Here is a 20,444-nt window from a genome sequence, read left to right as displayed (position 1 = left end):
GCTGAGGCAGGAGGATCACCTGAGCCTGGGAAGTTGAGGCTGCAGGGAGCTGTGATTGTGCCACCGCACTCCAGCCTGGGAGGACAGAGCAAGACCCTTCATCAGAAAAATAAAAAATAAAAAAGGGTGATTGCATCTGTACTGAACACATATTGGCTTTCTTTCTTGTTCTATTCCCTAAACAACACAGTAAACAGCAATTTACATAGTATTTACATTGTATTAGGCATTTTATAAGCAATTTAGATATTAAAGGAAGATGTGCATGGGTTATATGCAAATGCTGCACTATTTTTTTATAAGGGACTTCAGCATCCCTGGATTTTGGTATCCACGGGGGTCCTGGAACCAATACCCCTCGGATACCAAGGGACTACTGTAGAGCGTTTGCTCCATGCCACACACTGTTCCAAGCCTCTTCAAATATTAATCGTTCGACCGTCCCATCCATCATCCTTAAGAGGTAGACATTATCTTTGTCACCTAATGAAGGAAATGGGCACAGAGAGGTTAAGTAGCTTGGCAGGTCTCACAGCTGTTGAGCAGAGGCGTGTATTAAGCCGGGATTTGAACGCCCTCCCTCTGGCTGCGGAACCTGTGCCATCCTGCAGGAAACGAACCCATCCCGGGACCTGGCGCGCCAGGAGGACTCCGCAGGATGCGCGGCGTGTGCGTGGAACCTGGTATTCTGCAAGCCTGGACTTCTGAGCTTGGCGCGCGGCTGCAGGGATTCGCCGGGACTCGCGCCGGGGACCGCGCCCGGGGATCCTGCAGGGGTGGGAAGGAGGCGCGGGCTCCTTGCTTCCGCCGCAGGGGGGCGCTGCCGGGCTCCCCGGCACTAGCGCTACTGGCGGCCCCGGCGGCCGGGCGTGCCGCCTGCAAGATGTCCGTGCGCCGCGGCCGGCGGCCGGGGACCCGCCTCTCCTGGCTGCTGTGCCGCAGCGCCCTGCTGTCCCCGGCCGCGGGCTACGTGATCGTGAGCTCCGTGTCCTGGGTCGTCACCAACGAGGTGGACGAGGAGCTGGACAGCGCCTCCAGTGAGGAGGCTATGCCCGCGCTGCGGGAGGATTCGGGCAGCATCTGGCAGCAAAGCTTCCCCGCCTCGGCTCATAAGGAGGACGCGCACCTGTGGCCCCGGGCGGGCGCCGCCCGCGCCAGGCCGCCCCCCGCGCCGCCCGGGATGTTCTCCTACCGGCGCGAGGGCGGCCAGGCGGCCGGTGCGCCCCCGGGCCCTAGAGTGCGCGCCGCCACCGCCTGCTCCCTGGCCCACGCCAGCGTCTGGGGCTGCCTGGCCACCGTGTCCGCCCACGAGAAGGTAAGCGCCCGGCGGGGAGCGCGAGGGTGCCTGGCATTCAGGCGGCGGCGGGGGGACGGGGACTGGGACGTGCTCGCGACCGCTCGGGACTGGGATCCGGGTCCACCAGACGTGCCCGGTGCGCTGGACGGGACCCTGGGCACTGTACATAATGGAAGGCGATGGTGCCTCCGTGAGCCTGGCGAAGTCGGGGGAGGGTCGGAGAGGGACATGAATAACCAGGCTTCCTGCCAGGTAGGGTTGAGTACCGAATCCCCACCTTGAGGTGGCCAGGCAGAGACACGGACACCTAACCAGCGTCTGACCGAGACCTGGACCAAAGCAGCCACAGACGCCTTTGGAATCGCAGAGTAGGCGGGGACAGCCCTTCCCAGCGCAGGGCACAAACCCATAGACCTGAACTCCCCATCACCTTCTGACCTGGAGCTGAAGCGGGGATGGGGAGAGAGACAGCACCAGGGCTTCGATGGAAATCTGCATTTAAGAAAATGGAGTTCAAGATTTTTTCTGGAAAGGAGGCTCATTATGCAAAGTGTGTAAATGCTGGAATGAGCTATTCGCTGCACTTTTAATTGTTCAGTTCGCAAATGCTTTACTCACCTGTTAGACATGATTCCACCTAGAATGACATGGATAAGTAATGCAGATGTAACTTCCATGCCTCCAGAAGGCTTTTGGGGGTTTTAAGAGAGATGAAAGAGCTACAGGACAGTAATGTGAGCTCCTCTTTACTTCCTACAAAAAAAGAAATAATCTTTTATAGAAGGCATAGGACATTGGCCAGGTTCTTGCCCCAGCTCTGGGTCTCACCAAGACTGTGGCCAAGTCACTGGCTTCTCCACTTTGCTTTCCTCGTCTATAAAATTAGGTTTAGTTTTTAAGGTCTTTTTTTGCTTAAAAACTACCTAAATGGCAACTTTATTTCGAGTTTGGCAATAGTCTTAACCTCTTAAGTGTCAAATGCAGATCCAGTTGGATATTCTCAACATCCAGATGATTTTTCACAACTGTATCTTGCACTCCTAAGACACATCTTAAAAAGACATAAAGGTTAAAGATGACACTGATCTTAGTTGAAAACACAAATCTTTTCAAGAAATTAAATAAAGTCTAGTGCCAATGTATTAGAGATATTTTGACTTTCAACATTCCTTCTCTTAGCTTTGTTAGGAGTTCCTCTTTCTAATCCTTATTGACATTTGATTTAAACAATAAATTCAGAAAGCATTTACACAATGTACTGCCATGTACGCAAAGCATGACTCTGGGCAGCTATGACAAACTGAAAAATGGGATATATGAACAAAGTTATATTACCATTTTGGAAGATTTCTTAACATTTCATGTTCCTGAAAAATTAAAGCCCTGCCTTTTATAATTCTACACACCATTATCATGGAACATTTCAAGGACAAAGACAACCCCTGAATTCTGAGCTAAGTACAACAAGGTGCACTTTGTTAGGGATAAAATCGTGGAAAATTGGGATGCTTGACTGGCATGATTTGGGAAAACCTCAGCACTAAATATTTTTGTTGGCCTGGCGTCGTGGCTCACACCTGTAATCCCAGCACTTTGGGAGGCCGAGGTGGGCAGATCACTTGAGGTCAGGTGTTCAAAACCAGCTTGGCTAACATGGTGAAACCCTGTCTCTACTAAAAACACAAAAATAGCCAGGCGTGGTGGCATGCACCTGTAATCCCAGCAACTTGGGAGGCTAAGGCACAAGAATAGCTTAACCCAGGAGATGGAGGCTGCAGTGAGCCAAAATCGTGCCACGAATGCCAGCCTGGGCAACAGAGTGAGACTGTGTCTCAAAAAAAAATAATACTAATAAAATAAATAAATAAATATTTTTGTTTATATCTGCAGTCACAGAAACATGATATACCACCTGTCTTAGTCCATCTGTATTACTGTAAACAAATACCTGAGGCTGGGTAATTTATAAAGAAAAGAGGTGTATTTGGCTCACAGTTCTTCATGCTGTTCAGAAAGCATGGTGCAGCCTCTGCTTCTGGGGAGGCCTCAGACTGCTTCCACTCATGGTGGAAGGTGTAGAGCCGGTGTGTGCAGTGATCACATGGCAACAAAGAAAGCAAGAGAGAGGGGAAGGTGCCAGGCTCTTATTTTTATTTATTTATTTTATAGATGGGGTCTGGCTCTGTCACCCAGGCTGGAATGCGGTGGTGTGATCATAGCTCACTGCTGCTTCAAACTCCTGGGCTCAAGCAACCCTGCTGCCTCAGCCTTTCGAGTAACTGGGACTACAGATGTGTGCCACCATGCCAATCTAATTTTTTAAAAAACTTTTTGTAGAGATGGGGGTCTCACCATCTTGCCCACGCTGATCCTGAACTGTTGGGCTCCCAAAGTGCTAGGATTACAGGGTGAGTCCCCACGCCCAGTTGGCACCAGGCTTTTTTAAACCTTCTCTCAGGGGAACTCTCAAGGAAACTAACAGAGGGACCATTCATTCAGTACCTCAAGGTGGGCACCAAGCCATTCATGAGGGATCCACCCCCATGACCCAAACCCTTCCCACTTGTCCTCCCCTCCAACACCGGGGATCAGAATTTCACATGAGATTTGGAGGGACGGATATCCAAACTATAGCACCACCCTTCTCCCACCCTAGTGGGTGATCATGAAGAAAAATTGGCATGTCATGTTTCTGTGGCTTCCTTTATGCAAAAAGGGTAACAAATCAATTTCTCATAACTTGCTGAGTCATACAATGAAATATTATTGATTACAATAAAAAATGCAGCTAATAAATGAGAAAGTGATGTAGCCCTAAAAGAAATAATAATAGAAAGTTCCTGAAGTCCAAAGAGCAGGCAAGACGTTAAAGACTTAAACATCCTCCCTAAAGTTGCTCAAAAGTTGGGACAGGCAATTAACCTTGGGAGTTAAGGCAGTGGGGCTGTAACAGGCAGCTTGGGGAAAAGGCTTAGCGTCACCCCCCCATAAATGTCACTGTCCCTCCCCAAAAGAACATGACATTTAACAAAGTGAGTATATTTGCCATGCACAGGCAGCTTCAAGGAGAATCCTTTCACCACCCCTTCCAAACAGGATGCCACTGCTAAGTATCTCCTATGGAGAAATTCTACAGCCATCACGGAGTGAATTGGGCAGACTGGGATCACCTCACCTTGATTTACTACCTGTCAGAGCCAGTGAGATGCTATGATCCCCCCTCATCCCTGGTGTTGTATTTCCTAGCCAGAGGCAGAAGCTAAGCTCCCAGATCAAGTCGAGCCACAGCTCTGCACTGAAAAAGCCTCTTTTGGTGTTTGTTAGATCCAAGGACTGCCATTTGGGAACTGCCTGCCCATCAGTGATGGCCCCTTCAACAATAGCACTGGGATTCCTTTCTTCTACATGACAGCCAAGGACCCCGTGGTGGCTGATCTGATGAAGAACCCCATGGCCTCGCTGATGCTGCCAGAATCAGAAGGGGAGTTCTGCAGGTAGAAGATGGTTTGCCCTCACTCGCACGAGTCCTGGGAAGTTTTTGACAGAGAGTTGGGGGTGGGTTTCTCTCTGGGTCACATGACTTTAACAGAACTCTGAGATGCACATTGATGTTCACCCTTGAAATCAGATAAATTAGAATTCCACCACTCACCAAGCAGTGTGATTTGTAGCAAGTTAGTTGATCTTTGCGAGCCTCAGTTTCTTCATCCGTAAAATGGGAATAATAATCTTTGCCTCCGAGGGTTATTGCAAGTGTAGGAAATAGGTGCAAAATGCTTTGTGCAACGCTGGCAGGAGTCCAGACAGCTCCTGTTGTTATGGAAAAGGGCGAGGGTGGGAGTGAGGGTTGGTAAAGGAAGAGCCAGTAGTTCATCTCCCTAGCACAGAGTCATGGAACACACAGTCTATATATTGTCTTTCCAATTTATTTCTATCCTGTCCCCAGAGATGTGTGCAATAAGGAGCCAGCATTTTTTAATTCACTTTTTCAAAAGCTCTCTGAAAGAAAACACTTCCAAAGACATTTAAGCACTAACAGAACATTGATGCAGTCCCCTTTATCTGAATTCAAAATGCAAATCCCCAGCTCCTCTCCCTTCCAAGGGGTTGGGGCTGGAGCTGAAAGTTGCAGCCTTCTTATTGCATGGTTGATTCTCCAGCAGCCACCCCCACACCTGTCACATTAGCCTACAAAACACACTTACCACTTCAGAGAGTCCAAGAGTTTTAGGAGTCCTGTGCCAGGAGATGGGGGCAGAGACCAAGAATAGATTTATTATGAAAAGTCACAATATCACAGGCAGTTTCTTTAAAAACTAAGCATTCACTTACCATACAACTCAGCAATTTTACTGTTGACCATTTATCCCAGAGAAATAAAAATACATTCAATACAGAAATTTCTATAGTTTTATTCACAGTGCCACAAATTGGAAGGAAAGTACTTAAATGCCCTTCAGTGGGTGAACAGTGAAACAAACTATGCATCCATGTCATGGAATACTACTTGGCAGTAAACAAGAGCAAACTGTGGACATGTGGAGCAACTTGGATTGGTCTCAGGGCATTGTGCTGAATGAAAAGCCTTAAGATGTCACATGAACGATTCCATTTGGTAACATTCTTTAAATAACAGAATCATATAAATGAAAAACACATGAGTGGTTGCCAGAGGTTAGGAGTGTTGGAGTGTGCAGAGGTATGTGATGGTCAGAGATAACATGAAAGAGAAGTCTGTGGTGATGGAATAGTCCTGTAACTTGATAGAGGCTGTTGTTACAGGAAGCTGCCCATGTGATGAAATGACAGAGACCCTCACACACGCATTGTTGTAATGTCAGATTCCTGGTTTTGCTCCTGTACTGTAGTCACGTAAGATGTGAGCACTGGGGAGACTGTGAGGGAGAATTCTGAGCAGAAGGCTCACGTGGCTTCCTGCCTCCTACCATGCCACCCCCACCAGATGCATTAAATTTCTGGTCTGAATCAGCCTGCCTCTGTCCTCATCCATCTGTCTGTCTGTCTCTTTCTTTCCCTCCCTCCCTGCCTCCTCACTGTTTCACATGGTCATTGTAAAGAAGAAACCTAAAAAATTCGGAAATGTAGATAAATTGAAAGGAAAAATTTTAAACCATGAGGTTGTTCCTTTCTTATTTAAATATGGTGGTTCCCTTGTTTCGTCAGCCACAGGCTTTGGGTCTGGGCAGGTTCTGTAGCCCACAGCCTTTGAGTTCTTGACCTATCCTCTGAGATTTTTAGGGTTCAAAGTAGAAAGACTTGGTCCCCTGCTTCCAGTCCTATCTGGTACCCACTCCCTAATCTTTTCTGGCTAACCATTGTGCTTCCCAGTAATTATGTTTACCATTTTCTCACATAGGGATTAACAACATAGGCTCTGGACTCAGAGTGCCTAGGTTTAAATCTTGACTCCACCACCTCCTTAGTAGTTATTCAGTCTCTTCGTGCCTCAGTTTCTTCATTTGTAACTAACACCTATCTCAGAAGCCATGGGAAGGATTAAGGGATGTGATAGGAAGCACTCACTGACTCTTGGATATCATTATTTATGGTTGTTACTTGGTGTCTCTGCTGCATTTTGTTTATCGCTCCTGGTTCCGTGACTGTCCATCAGTGTGCCTTGTGCTTGTTCTGTAGATTTTATTTCACAGTCTCTTGGTTTTGGTGGGTGGCACACGGCCCTGAGAGGACGGGGACATGAGAAAGATTCTGAGCCCTTTAGTTGTCTCTAGTGCTACATCATGATTGTCATCATTGCTGTAAACCAAAAAGTATCTGAGACAAGTCTTATTCAATTTAGAAGGTGTATTTTGCCAAAGTTAATGACGCACCCATGACACAGCCTCAGGAGGTCCTGACAACATGCGCCCCGGGGTGGTCGGGGTACACCTTGCTTTTATATATTTCAGGGAGACATAAGACATCAATCAATATATGTAAGATGTACATTGGTTCGGTCCAGTAAGGCGGAACAATTCGAAGTAGGGGGTTTCCAGGCCAGAAGTAGATAAGAGACAAAAAGTTGGCATTCTTTTGAGTCCTTGATCAGCCTTCCAATGAATACACAATTGTGTCTGGCTCAGTGAACCTACATTTTTACATGAACAATAGGGTAGAGGAAGCAATCAGTTATGCATTTGTCTCAGGTGAGCCTCAAAGGGATGACTTTGAGTTGTGTCTGTCCTTTATCCATAAGGAGTTTTCTTGTGGGTGAATGATGAGGGAGGGATGTAGGTTGTTATCTTTGTAGCTATCTTATTTAGCAATAAAACAGGAGGCAAATTTGCCTGACGTAGTTTCCAGCTTTATTCTGTTTCTGTCTTTTGCTTTCCTCCCCCCCTGCAACTTTTGGGCATATATTTGTAGTCATCAGAGATTGAAATTCAAGTGTTTGTCCTATGTAGAATTGGTCCTTTTGCATAACTGCTAAAATTACGAAAATTAAATGAATACACCCCATACTTAATACAATTTTGTGGTCATGTACTTCACTTACTCTGTAGACTCACTCACTCACCTCATTTTTTAAACACCATATGGTATACATTTCTTTCATTTTTTTTAAATGGATTTAAAGGGAAGAATTCTAATCTCGTAATAGACCCTGGAAAACATTTTAAAGAATTTTTGTCTGATTAACTGTAGCTTTTAAAATCCTGATTTTTGGTTTCCTTGCCACATCATTTAATTGATAAATTATAAGTGTTGTTTGATATTTTTTAAAATGCATATATTCAAAGTTATGTATTAAATTATTTCAACATGGCCAGGCATGGTGGCTCACGCCTATAATCCCGGCACTTTAGGAAGCCAGAGCGGAAGGATTGCCTGAGCCCAGGATTTTGAGACCAGCCTGGACAACATGCCTAGACCCCATCCGTCAAAAAAAATAAACAAATTAGCCAGGTGTGGTGGCCCGTACCTATAGTCCCAGCTACTCAGGAGGCTGAGGCTGCTGCAGTGAGCCATGACGGCCACTGCACTCCAGCTTGGGCAACAGAGTGAGACTCTGTCTCAAAAAAAAAAAATCTTTCAGCATGTTTCATATCTAAGCAAAGTCCATCTGATTTACGTAAGACATCTTCTTCTGTGATGTTCAAATATGCATTCATACAATACCCATATGCTACTGTTTATGAATTCATTTCCTCAGTGTCTTCAAACTCTTTTTTTATTCCTGATTTTTATGAGAAGTATTTCAATCTTTGAAATTCTCTTGAATTACTAGCATGATTGTTCCAGTTTTCCCTCATAGTTACCATTGTGTTTGGAGCTCTAAAAATATTTTGTTTCAGTTTACATGTTTCCTTCTATAAAGAGGAATTAAATGTAAATGTAAGATTAAAACAATGAAGCCGGGCATGGTGGCTCACGCCTGTGATCCCAGCACTTTGAGATGCCAAGGCAGCAGATCACTTGAGATCAGCCTGGGCAACATGGTGAAACCCCGTCTCTACTAAAAATTCAAAAAAATTAGCCAGGCATGGTGGCGGGTGCCTGTAATCCCAGCTACTCATGAGGCCGAGACAGGAGAATCGCTTGAACCTGAGAGGCAGAGGTTGCAGTGAGCCGAGATCGTGCCACTGCATTCCACCCTGGGCGACAGAGTGAGACTCTGTCTCAAAAAAAAAATAATATAAAAAGATTAAAACTGGAAAGCTTGCTAAGGTAGTCTGTCTGAAAACACGAATAATTTTTTTTCTTTTATCAAAAAAATGGCAGTTTTAATAGCTTTTGCTCTAAGATGACCTTGGGAGAAAAGCCGTAAAATAATTCCCAGTGTGGTGTTTTAAAGTAGAAGATTTTTCATTTTAAATATGTGTTTAGGAATTTCCTTTGTTACTAACATTGTCCTTTAAAATGATCTTGAAGCAAAGTCTAGTTTAATATAATGTTTAAATGCAGTAAAAATATCAGCAGATTTTATAATTTTTGTCATAGATAGCAATATACCACTAGATTTATTTCACAAATGCTATCTGAATATAATTTCACAGACAATGAACAAGTTACCACGTTGTATATTTACTCAATTCAAAATTAAACACTGTGGATTTCAACAGTAATAAGCTCCTGTGGTTACCTGTTGGAAATGCATTACAGATGGTCAGGTGGCTCTCTGAAAAGTTGTCTTCTCCAGGACTGTTTTAAAAATAAATTAATAATGTGTATTCCTCTAGCTTTTGAAAAGAATAGTTGAGTTCTTCAAATAGCTACAGCTTACAATACAACCACAGGTGATCTGGTTACATTTATGTTAAGAGTGATTAAAAACGTTCTTCCAACCTTTCTGTCAGATAACCAAAATAACCCCTTATAATTTAAAATTAATTAAACCTCATGGCTACCTAGTTTAAAGTACTAAGATTATGTTGCCTCCAATAAAGAAATCATTCACATTATAAAAATATGATTCTTTCCTTTAGATAAATTTATCTTTGAGGTATTCTAAAATGTGATTACCATCCTAGGCAATACGGCAGGACCCTGTCTCTACAAAAAAAATTTTTGAGTTAGCCAGGCATAGTAGTATGCACCTGTGTCCCAGCTGTTCAGGAGGCTGAGGTGGGAAGGATGGCTTGAGTCCAGGAGTTAGAGGCTGCAGCGAGCTGTGATCACCACTGCACTCCAGCCTGGGTGACAGTCGAGGCTCTGTTTCCAAAAAAAAAAAAAAAAAAAGTGATTGACTGTATTTAAGTAAATTATATTTACATTAGATTTCCTATTTACTTAGTACTGAATAAAATGTAATCTACAGTCTATGTTACACAGATGGATGTATAGAACAAATTTATAAGGACTTTTTTTTCAAATGATACTAAATTTTTATATATATATCACAATAAGAATTGAGGTTAGAATTATGGTTTTTTACTAACATGAATATACTATCATCACCTAGTGGCCTTCGTTTAGTTCAGTACAATTACTTCACATCATTTATATATCTTTGTTGAATATGTTTCCACTAATTTCTTGTTTTTTATAATTATTATCTTTAGGAATAAGTTTGTGGAGTTCGACATGAAGCCAGTCTGTAAGAAGTGCTATGAGAAATTTCCATTGGAGCTGAAGAAAAGACTTAAGAAACTAGCTGAGACCTTAGGAAGGAAATAAGTTCCTTTATTTTTTCTTTTCTATGCAAGATAAGAGATTACCAACATTACTTGTCTTGATCTACCCATATTTAAAGCTATATCTCAAAGCAGTTGAGAGAGAAGAGGACCTGTATGAATGGTTTTATGTCATTTTTTTAATTAAAAAAGAAAAATTCATATAATCGTGTTTAAAACACAGATGAAGTCAGTATTTGCCTTTGTTAACCCTTATCCATTTGTTGACATGTAGAATGTTTACAAAAAAAAAAAGACGTGGTTAAATGTTAAATTTTAATTAAGGCCCCCAAAATTAAATATGACTTTTTAAAATGAAAGGAGCCACCTTTTACATGACTCAGGTGAAAAAACAGTATAAACATTAATTTACTTTGTATTCAAAAGAAAATTCCAACTGCTGTTGGGGAAGGACACAGAAAAGAAAAATAACCACCCAAGAAAAACAAAAACAAGAAAAACAAATCTTATACAATCTTTAGTATATTTATCAAACTAGTAGCTATAAAGTGAATATGCACATTGCTAAGACAGAAAACAAGTGTAATTCAGAACTACTTGATTTTTTTTTAGTTAAATGCAATAATTATTATGCTTAGTTTTATAACCTGCTCTCCTTGTGAATTCTTCCTTCAAATGATTACTTAACACAGTAGTAATAGCTAGCTAGTAGGATGTCTTTTAAATTTTTGTGCAAAAAAATTTATACCAGGTATTTGGAAATATACTTTACAATATTGGAAAATGAAGTATTTTTAATGTATTACAGCAATTATGTTTCTAAGCTTAATGTTAAGCATGTAGTCTTAGAATAGGACATGAAATTAAATTGTATGTAGCTTGGAATGTATTGCTTCAGAAAACTGAATGTGTATGTCGGTCATATTGCCCTTATAACCATGCTAATATCTATGCTTTATACATACTCAAACTTGCCTTGCCTTAAAAAAATACATACTACATACTTAAATCAGAAATTCTAGCCATCTCACAGAATACCAACTAAAACTAAGTGCATTGAGATCTGAGATTGGGAAACCCAGATTCATTTACCACAGCTGTAATTATGTTTTTAGAAACTCTATTCTCCTCTTTTTGGGGAAATCCATTGAAGTTAATTTCTGTTATCTTATTAGAAGAAAATGATGTTGATATGTTTCAGATTTTCCATTTCAAATCTGATAATTAATTGGATTTATTTACTATAAGTAGGAGGTATAAATGACACTCTTAAATTGGAAGGAGGGCTGTTTTAGTGTCTGTTTTAGGTCAAAATTAGTGATTCTATTTTTATCAAAAGTTTTACCCTGAAGTTTCAGGACCACTCTTCCTTAATAAACTTGTTAATGGAAAGCAAGCTTTATGAACATTTAAAAATGTTGCTGCTGCTTTGTTACTTAAAAAGAAAGTTGCCAAGAGAGACTTCTTAGGGAAAGTATTTTTTTTTCCAAAAATTGCTGAAATATGGTTTTGCCATTTTTAAAAAGTCTCAGATTATTACCACTCTGCCATTAGATATTTGTATGCCTGCATTTTTAAAAATTCTGTGCATGTACTTTATAGACTACATTCTATTTTTGTTTTCAGATACCCTACAACCAATTTTTTTAGTAATCTTTTAGAATTAAAATTATCATAAATGATTGAAAATAATAATCACGTAGTTTAAGATTGTATGTGTTCAGTAGTTTAAAACAATCTTTGCATTTGACAGTAAGAATCAAAGTCCCTTCAGTGTGCCTTTGTCAGCTAATATGTGACCAGCAATGACAACCTTGGGAGTATTTATTAAATATTATACTATGAATATAGGCAACATAGGACAGGGTTTGCGGTATAGAGTCTTGATGCTAAATTCTCATATACCTCTACACGAGAAATATGGAGGAGAAAAACAAGCATTTACATATATTCTTCATCACTTTGAAGATGCATGGCCTGAACTCGACTGCTTGTGTTTGTTTACATATCAGGCATAGCCAGACATCTCCTGTAGCCAGAGGTTCCATTGCTGTCTTTGCTCAGTCCTCTTTTAAAATATGAATTAGTGGACAGGCGCGGTGGCTCACACCTGTAATCCCAGCACTTTGGGAGGTCGAGGCAGGTGGATCACGAGGTCAGGAGATCAAGATCATCCTGGCTAACACCGAAACCCCATCTCTACTGCAAAAAAATTAGCCGGGCGTGGTGGCGGGCACCTGTAGTCCCAGCTACTCAGGAGGCTGAGGCAGGAGAATGGCGGGAACCTGGGAGGCAGAGCTTGCAGTGAGCCAAGATTGCGCCACTGCACTCCAGCCTGAGCAACAGAGCAAGGCTCCATCTCAAAAAAAATAAAAATAAAAAATAAAAATAAACTATGAATGAGTATTTTCTAGAAATTCAACTTGCTAAGCCTGTAATACTTAAGGGTAGTTTATCTAGATACAGTACTTTCTTCCCTGATAAGTAGTATCATTGGAGCCCTTAGGTATAGGAGAAGAGGAAGAAGTTTAAAAAGTGTACCTGGGCTGGGTGTGGTGACTGACTCCTGTAATCCCAGCACTTTGGGAGGCTGAGGGGGGCAGATCATGAGGTCAGGAGATCGAGACTTTCCTGGCTAACACGGTGAAACCCCATCTCTACTAAAAATACAAAAAAACATTAGCCAGGCGTGGTGGCGGGCACCTGTAGTCCCAGCTACTCAGGAGGCTGAGGCAGGAGAATGGCTTGAACCCAGGAGACGGATCTTGGCAGTGAGCCGAGATCGCGCCACTGCACTCCAGCCTGGGCGACAGAGCAAGACTCCATCTCAAAAAAAAAAAAATAAAAAGTGTTTAAGTGGATTAAAAGAGAAACTTGGTCTAGTTCATAATATTTTTAATAGGGCTTTCCCTGGCTGCTGGAAAACTTAGGCCAGTAAGCATCTCTTTGTTTAAAGTCCTACAAGACAATTTGAAATAACTCATTGTTCATGCCAAAATTCTAAGTACTGTTTTTCTTAGCAAGTGTAATATAATCGGGAAAAATGGGTACAAGTAAAACATTCTTTGGATCATACTCAAAGCCTTATTAGCACTGCACCTGAATAATAGGTCATTTTGCCTCATTCATTTGCCAAAGTAGCCATTTCTAAGTTAAGGAAGTTTTTAGGTAGGCTCATAGCCTTGTGTTTCATTTTAGATTGTAAGCTCAATGGCAGGGATACTATATCGATGATTATGTTTTCATACAGCAACCATCACAGTATATTCTTGGTGCTTAATAAATGTTAATAATTGTTAACGATAACCTGTTGTATATTGTTTAATTTGAATGGTATATATGTGAAATACATATGAAAATTGAAGTATTCATGAATATATAATAGAAACAAGTAAATGAATAAAATGACCTGGTTACTATAGATAAGCCAAATTTTGAACCATTTAGAACAATGGTGTAGTCTTCCCTCTATTCAATGTAAATGCTGGGTTTTTTTTTATTATTCTTATTCTTAAGAAAGGAGATAACAGGCCAGGCACAGTGGCTCACACTTGTAATCCCAGCACTTTGGGAGGCCGAGGCCAGTGGATCACTTGAGGTCAGGAGTTTGAGACCAGCCTGGCCAACACAGTGAAACCTCATCTCTACTAAAGATACAAAAATTAGTAGGGCGTGGTGGTGTGCACCTGTAGTCCCAGCTACTTGGGAGGCTGAGGCAGTAGAATCACTTGGATCCAGGAGGCAGAGGTTTCAGTGAGCTGAGATTGTGCCATTGCACTCCAGCCTGGGTGACAGAGTAAGAAAGACTCCATCTCAAAAAAAAAAAAAAAAAAAGAAAGGAGATATACAGCTTAATAAACAATTCAGCAAGCCCTGAGTCACTGTGCGCAGTGTGTTGGGAAGTCCGCATCCACCTTAAATGTAGAGAATACTGGGGGCTCTGTCTGAGTCTTGCATTCCATTTCCTTCCCTGTGGAGGTGAGACAGGTCATTACATCTCCCTGTGGGAAGTGTTGGATGGGGTGAGCACAGAGCATGCTAGACCATAGTGGCAGGAGCCCAGGGAGGGGAGGAGAGGGGAGGCTTCCTAGAGGAGCTGGATCTTGAGAGATGAACAGAAGTTGGCCAGGCAGGGAAGGAGGATAGGGAGTGGGCATCCCAGGCCACGGCAGAAGGACTGCTTGAGCCCAGGAGTTCCAAGACAAGCCTGGGCAACATAGCAAGACCCCAGTTCTACAAAAATTAAAAACTAGGCAGGTGTGGTGGTGAGACCCCGTCTCTACAAAAAATCAAAAAGTTAGGCATGGTGGCACATGCCTATGGCGACCAGCTACTCTGGAGGCTGAGGATGGCTTGAGCCCAGGTCAAGACTGCAGTGAGCTATGATCGCACTGCTGCACTCCAGCCTGGGTGACAGCGAGACCCTGTCTGAAAAAAAAATTAAAAAAATCTACTTGGGAAATACTTATAATAGTAAAAGCAGGATCTAAAATACTATACATGATCATAAGTATGTGCAAAATGGCCTTTTGAAAAGATGGAGGGAATATATCGAAATGTTATGGAAATGGTTTTTAAATTTTTTGTTTGGAGTTTTTTTTTTTTGTAGAGAAAGGGGACTCTTCAGATGGTGTTTTCAGCTTGCCAAAATTCTATAATAATAGGAAATGGTAACTTTATTTTTTGAACGTGCTCTGTTAAATCAAATGCATAGGCTACAATATTGTTTTCATAATTTTTTGGCAAAATTTTCCCCACAGATGGAGCCATGCTGAGCTTTAGCTGCTTTTAAGCAGCTCCTGTCTTAATTATCACAAATTCTAACTTAGTAGAGTTAAAAGTAAAGCCTTCACTCTAGTGAGCCAGTCACCCTGCCTGGTAAAATTTTAGATCTCAGAAGCCATTTACCCTTGCAATAAAAATTAGTGACATTCTGGCCAGGCGAGATGGCTCACACCTGTAATCCCAGCACTTTGGGAGGCCGAGGCAGGCAGATCACCTGAGGTCGGGAATTCGAGACTAGCCTGACCAACATGGAGAAACCCTGTTTCTACTAAAAATACAAAATTAGCCAGGCATGGTGGCACATGCCTGTAATCCCAGCTATTTGGGAGGTTGAGTCAGGAGAATCGCTTGAACCCGGGAGGCGGAGATTGCAGAGAGCCGAGATCGCACCATTGCACTCCAGCCTGGGCAACAAGAGTGAAACTCTGTCTCAAAAAAAAAAAGAACAACTAGAGCAGTGGTCCCTAAGTGAAGCTCCTTCTGTATTTACATCCTCTCCTTATCACTTGCATCACCATCTGCCTCCTGTCAAATCATCGGGGGCATCAGATTCTTATGGGGTACAAACCCTATTGTGAACTGTGCATGTGAGGGATCTAGGTTGGGTGCTCCTTATGAGAATCTGATGCCTGATGATCTGTCACTGTCTCCCATCACCCTCAGACGGGACCATCTAGTTGCGGGAAAACAAGCTCAGGACCCCTACAGATTCTACCTTATAGTGAGTTGTGTAATTATTATATATTACAATGTAATAATAGAAGGAAAGTACACAATAAAGGTAATATGCTTGAATCATCCTGAAACCATCTCCACCACCACCAACTGTGGAAAAATTGCTTTCCATGAAACTGGTCCATGGTGCCAAAAAGGTTGAGGACCACAAAAAAAAGAAGTGCATCAGAGGCCAGGCACGGTGGCTCACACCTGTAGTCCCAGCCCTTTGGGAGGCCTAGGCAGGCAGATGGCTTGAGTCCAGGAGTTCAAAACCAGCCTGAGCAACACAACGAAACCCCATCTCTACTAAAAATACAAAAAATTAGCCAGGTGTGGTAGCATGCACCTGTAGTCCCAGCTACTCGGGAGGCTGAGGCGGAAGAATCCCCTGAGCCCAGGACGTCGAGGCTGCAGTGACCCATGATCATACCACTGTACTCCAGCCTGGGTGACAAAGTGAGACCTTTCTAAAAAAAAAGAAAAAGCATCAGCATATAATGTGGTAAGAATCAATGTTAGAAATATGAATGGGAGGCCAGGCATGGTAGCTCATGCCTGTAATCCCAGCACTTTGAGAGGCCGAGGCAGGCAGATCATCAGAGATCAGGAGTTCAAGACCAGCCTCACCAACATGGTGAAATCCCGTCTCTACTAAAAATACAAAAATTAGTTGGGTGTGGTAGTGGGTGCCTGTAGTCTCAACTACTCAGGAGGCTGAGGCAAGAGAATCGCTTGAAACCAGGAGGCAGAGGTTGCAGCGAGCTGCAATTGCACCAGTGCACTCCAGCCTGGGTGACAGAGCGAGACTCCATCTCAAAAAAAAAAAAATATATATATATATATATATGAATGGGATACAGAGATTGCTCAGAGAGACTGGGTGATTGTAGGGCATCTGCAAAGATTTCCCAAAGGTGGTGATGGCTGCACTGGGGTTTGAAAGACATGGAAGCAGCTTTCCAGAGGGAGACAGGGGAAAGGGCGGAGGGTGGGGCGGGCGGGTGAGTGGGCTTTTTAGGCAAAGAGACCCACCTGTAAGAAGAGCCTGGTGTGATAAGAGAATGGTGAGAATTCCCATTTAGTTGAGATTAAGCTCTGGTGCGAGAGATGAAGTTGGAGATGGGTGGCTAACATGGACCTATGCCTAGCACAGCACCTGACATGGCAGAGGCAGTCAATAAATATCTGCTGATTGATTAACTGTCAGACATTGGTTGGCTTTTGGGATACTGACAACACAGTGTCTTGTCAGCTAAGAATCAGATCCTGGATGGTGGGGGTTTCATCAAAGCCATTCTACCATACAGAGTCCTGCCAAGCCTCTCCAGGCAAGAGCCCTTTATCCCACCGTACTATTGCAACCACAAAAAAGGGAATAATACAAGGAAAGATAGGACATAATAGATGATTGATGCCAGAGGAACGGGATAGTAATGTGATAGGAACTCAAAGGATAGAAAAAGCGAACACTCTGTAATAGAGTGGTCAAGGAAGTTTTCCCAAAGGGGCAGGACTTGAGCTTGGCCTTGAACAATAAGGGAAAAAAGTGAAGGGAAAACCCACAGAAGGGGAGAAATTAGCTGCAAACTATCTATCTGATAAGGGATTAATAACCAAAAGATAGGGTGCGCGCGGTGGCTTACGCCTATATTCCCAGCACTTTGGGAGGCTGAGGTGGGCAGATCACATGGTCAGGAGTTCAAGACCAGCCTGGCCAACATGGGGAAAACCCGTCTCTACTAAAAATACAAAAATTACCCAGACGTGGTGGTACGCGCCTGTAATCCCAGCTACTCGGGAGGCTGAGGCAGGAGAATCGCTTGAACTCAGGAGGCGGAGGTTGCAGTGAGCCAAGATTGTGCCATTGCATACCAGCCTAGGCAATAAAGTGAGACTCCATCTCAAAATATAATAATAATAATAAGGGGAAAACTCAGAGATGGAATTACATGCACCAGGTGTAGTGTGAGCAAAGGATTAACTTCCTGATACATTCTTGTTTCCCATATAGCTATCAAGGTCATCTTTTAGTAATGAATTAAGTTCTTTTCCAACTCAAAATTTGTCTGCATCTTTACCCAAATATCCAGATCTGATACTCTAGGCTTGGGCTCATATAGTGGGGTGCAGGAGGCTTAGGTTAAGGTTTAAAGTTCCAAGGGCTGAACCGGAATAAACGGTGTATTTATCAAGGGAAGAGCAAGGCAAAACCAACAAGTCCAAAACATGGAGGCCTCAACCGAGGTGAGGGGAAAAGTTAGGGAGCCTTAGGAAAGCTCTGAGGAGGGACCCCAATTAGGGGGACAGTAGTTAGGGTATGAGGTTTGTGAGATCAGGACTAGAATTGCTGCAAGAGACCCTATGATTGGGTGGCAGCAGCACCTTGTGGAGATAAGCCTGCTTCCTCAGCCTCTTCCTCTTGTCAGAACCTTTTGCCTCTCCCTACACACACACGCACACACACATGCATGCACCATGCTACAGAAACCTTTCTCAGTCTTGACATTCTCTCAAATTATGTGTTGGTCTTCCCTTCATCTTCAGATTCTTTAAAGAGTAATCAAAGTTCCCACTTCTAGCACGATGAAGTGAGGAGGTCAACAAATCTTTCCAAAAGGTAGCTGGACAAACCATTTAGCATTCTGTAATTTTACCAAAGGCACAGCACAAATGGGGATGTGTTTAAGAATGAAAGCTGGCCGGGCATGGTGGCTCATGCCTGTAACCCCAGCACTTTGGGAGGCTGAAGCAGAAGGACCACTTGAGCTCAGGAGTTCAAAAACAGCCTGGCCAACGTGGTGAGACCCCCGTCTCTACAAAAAAAAATCAAAAAAGGTACGGTGGTGCACACTTGTGGTCCCAGCTACATGGGAGCCTAAGGCGGGAGAATCATTTGAGCCCAGGAGATTGAGGATGCGGTGAGCTGTGATCACACCACTGCACTCCAACCTGAGCAACAGAGTGAGACAGACCCTGTCTCAAAAGAAAAAAAAAGGAATTAAAGTGAGCCTTGGATAAGACCAGCCTGTGTCCGTGGGATCTTTGCCCAGGCTGCTACCCCCATTTACCCCAGCTGTTGATAACACACACAGTGGCCCCCAGCAGGGCAGCCTGTGGAAATAAGCTCCCCTGCCACCTCGCTGCAGGAGCTAGAGGCAAGAGTGAGGAAGGTTTTAATTTGCAGCATGGCTAGTTAAGGTGGTCATATCAGTGACCAGGAGGAAGAAAGGCCACTGACTCCTAGCCTGAGGCTCTGGGCCTTTGGAGACAAGCAAATGACCTGCAGATTAGTCAGGGATGTAAGAGGGAGCTCCAGGAGGTGGGAGAGCCAGAGGGAGCTTAGTAAACTCCACACTACCCAAATGGACTGAAGGCTCATAGCTGGCAGAGATTAGAGCAAGCCCAATCCATGTCCATATGCCCAGGGCACACAGCCTGTGTCTGTGCCGGTGCCAGTGTTAGGAAGTAAAAGCCAGAACACCCTTGCAAATGGCCCGGGCAAACGGCCCGGGGCAATCTATGTGCCATTGCACATAGATCCAGCAGCAGATGGTGGAAGCCACATTGGCTTTAACTGATGTTTGACTGACAAACTATGCAGACAAGAAGCAACCTCTAGGAAGCCAGTCTGAAAAATTAAGGCAAACAAATGCCAACAATAAAACTGAGCAATGACCTGAGTGAGTGCACACTGTGGAGGAGACAGGCTTCCTGCATGGAGTCCAGCCGGGAGACAGTACGGAATGCATGGAGCAGCTATTGGAAGACATTGAAAACTGAAGAGTTGCAGGCAGCTTTCCCAAGAAGACCAGAACTTGAAGTACCACCAAACCAGTGGTGAGATAACCATGTTTCCCCTATGGTATCCCCTGACTAACCTGGCAGTGGGCACCAGGGTGTAGATAGAAAGAGCTCCAGAAGATGCTCTCTCTTTCTGGCTCAAGTAACAGGAAAAGGGTCTCCTAACATTCTGAGGGAACCCAGAAGTTCGTTCCTCCCCATTTTTCTTTTCCCTGTTCTCTCATACCTCAGCCCACAAGCAGTCCCACCGTGGCACTAGCACCAGCCCCAAGAGGAGCCCAGGAGCCAAGATGCAGGAGGAACCTTCTCCAATTGACAGAGCTGTGGTCCCAAGAGGGCAGAAACAATCCATGTTGCTTCTCTTCCAATTCAGTCCTCCCACTGCTTGGCTTCAGATGTAGAAATGCATGGTAGAGCCGGATAATGAAAGCCTGTTTACTGCTTGGAAGACTAAAAAGAGAAGCCTCAGCAAATGAAAGCAACAGGGTAATTACTGAGAGAGAGTTAATCAGTGGAGCAACCCCATTAACTTGTCTACAAACCCCAGGGCTCATTCTTGAGCTGCTCCTGCATAGATCTGGTCCTGTTCAACACACCAAAGATTGACAGCTGAACTGAGAGACCATCACCCACAGACACAACTGGCCACTGGGTAGTGCACAAGTCAGACAGAACTGAATAGTCCTGTGAAGATTTTGGACACTGAACTGACTTTGGAACCAGACTGCAGAATGGAGGGGTGGGAACTTGTG

At 43.6% G+C, this 20,444-nt stretch overlaps 1 protein-coding gene across 1 annotated transcript; it reads left to right on the top strand.

Moving 5' to 3' along the window:
• The first annotated feature begins 866 nt into the window (after positions 1-866).
• Positions 867-13,695, top strand: LOC134759635 (protein CREG2-like). The gene is made up of 3 exons (XM_063713387.1): positions 867-1,315; positions 4,622-4,791; positions 10,318-13,695. The coding sequence occupies exons 1-3, from the start codon at positions 884-886 to the stop codon at positions 10,430-10,432; spliced, it is 717 nt and encodes a 238-aa protein (XP_063569457.1). The 5' UTR covers positions 867-883; the 3' UTR covers positions 10,433-13,695.
• The last annotated feature ends 6,749 nt before the right edge of the window (positions 13,696-20,444 follow it).

The sequence above is a fragment of the Pongo abelii genome, chromosome 12 (assembly GCF_028885655.2).
Source record: "Pongo abelii isolate AG06213 chromosome 12, NHGRI_mPonAbe1-v2.0_pri, whole genome shotgun sequence".
Classification (NCBI taxonomy): domain Eukaryota; kingdom Metazoa; phylum Chordata; class Mammalia; order Primates; family Hominidae; genus Pongo; species Pongo abelii.
This window is presented reverse-complemented; position numbering and strand designations above follow the sequence as displayed.

What these genes read in the sequence shown, in the direction of transcription:
- LOC134759635 (XM_063713387.1), top strand. Translation starts at nt 884, where the DNA reads ATGTCCGTGCGCCGCGGCCGGCGGCCGGGGACCCGCCTCTCCTGGCTG. An exon ending in CCGTGTCCGCCCACGAGAAG is followed by an intron (nt 1,316 to 4,621) that starts GTAAGCGCCCGG and finishes GGTGTTTGTTAG; the next exon opens with ATCCAAGGACTGCCATTTGG. An exon ending in TCAGAAGGGGAGTTCTGCAG is followed by an intron (nt 4,792 to 10,317) that starts GTAGAAGATGGT and finishes TATTATCTTTAG; the next exon opens with GAATAAGTTTGTGGAGTTCG.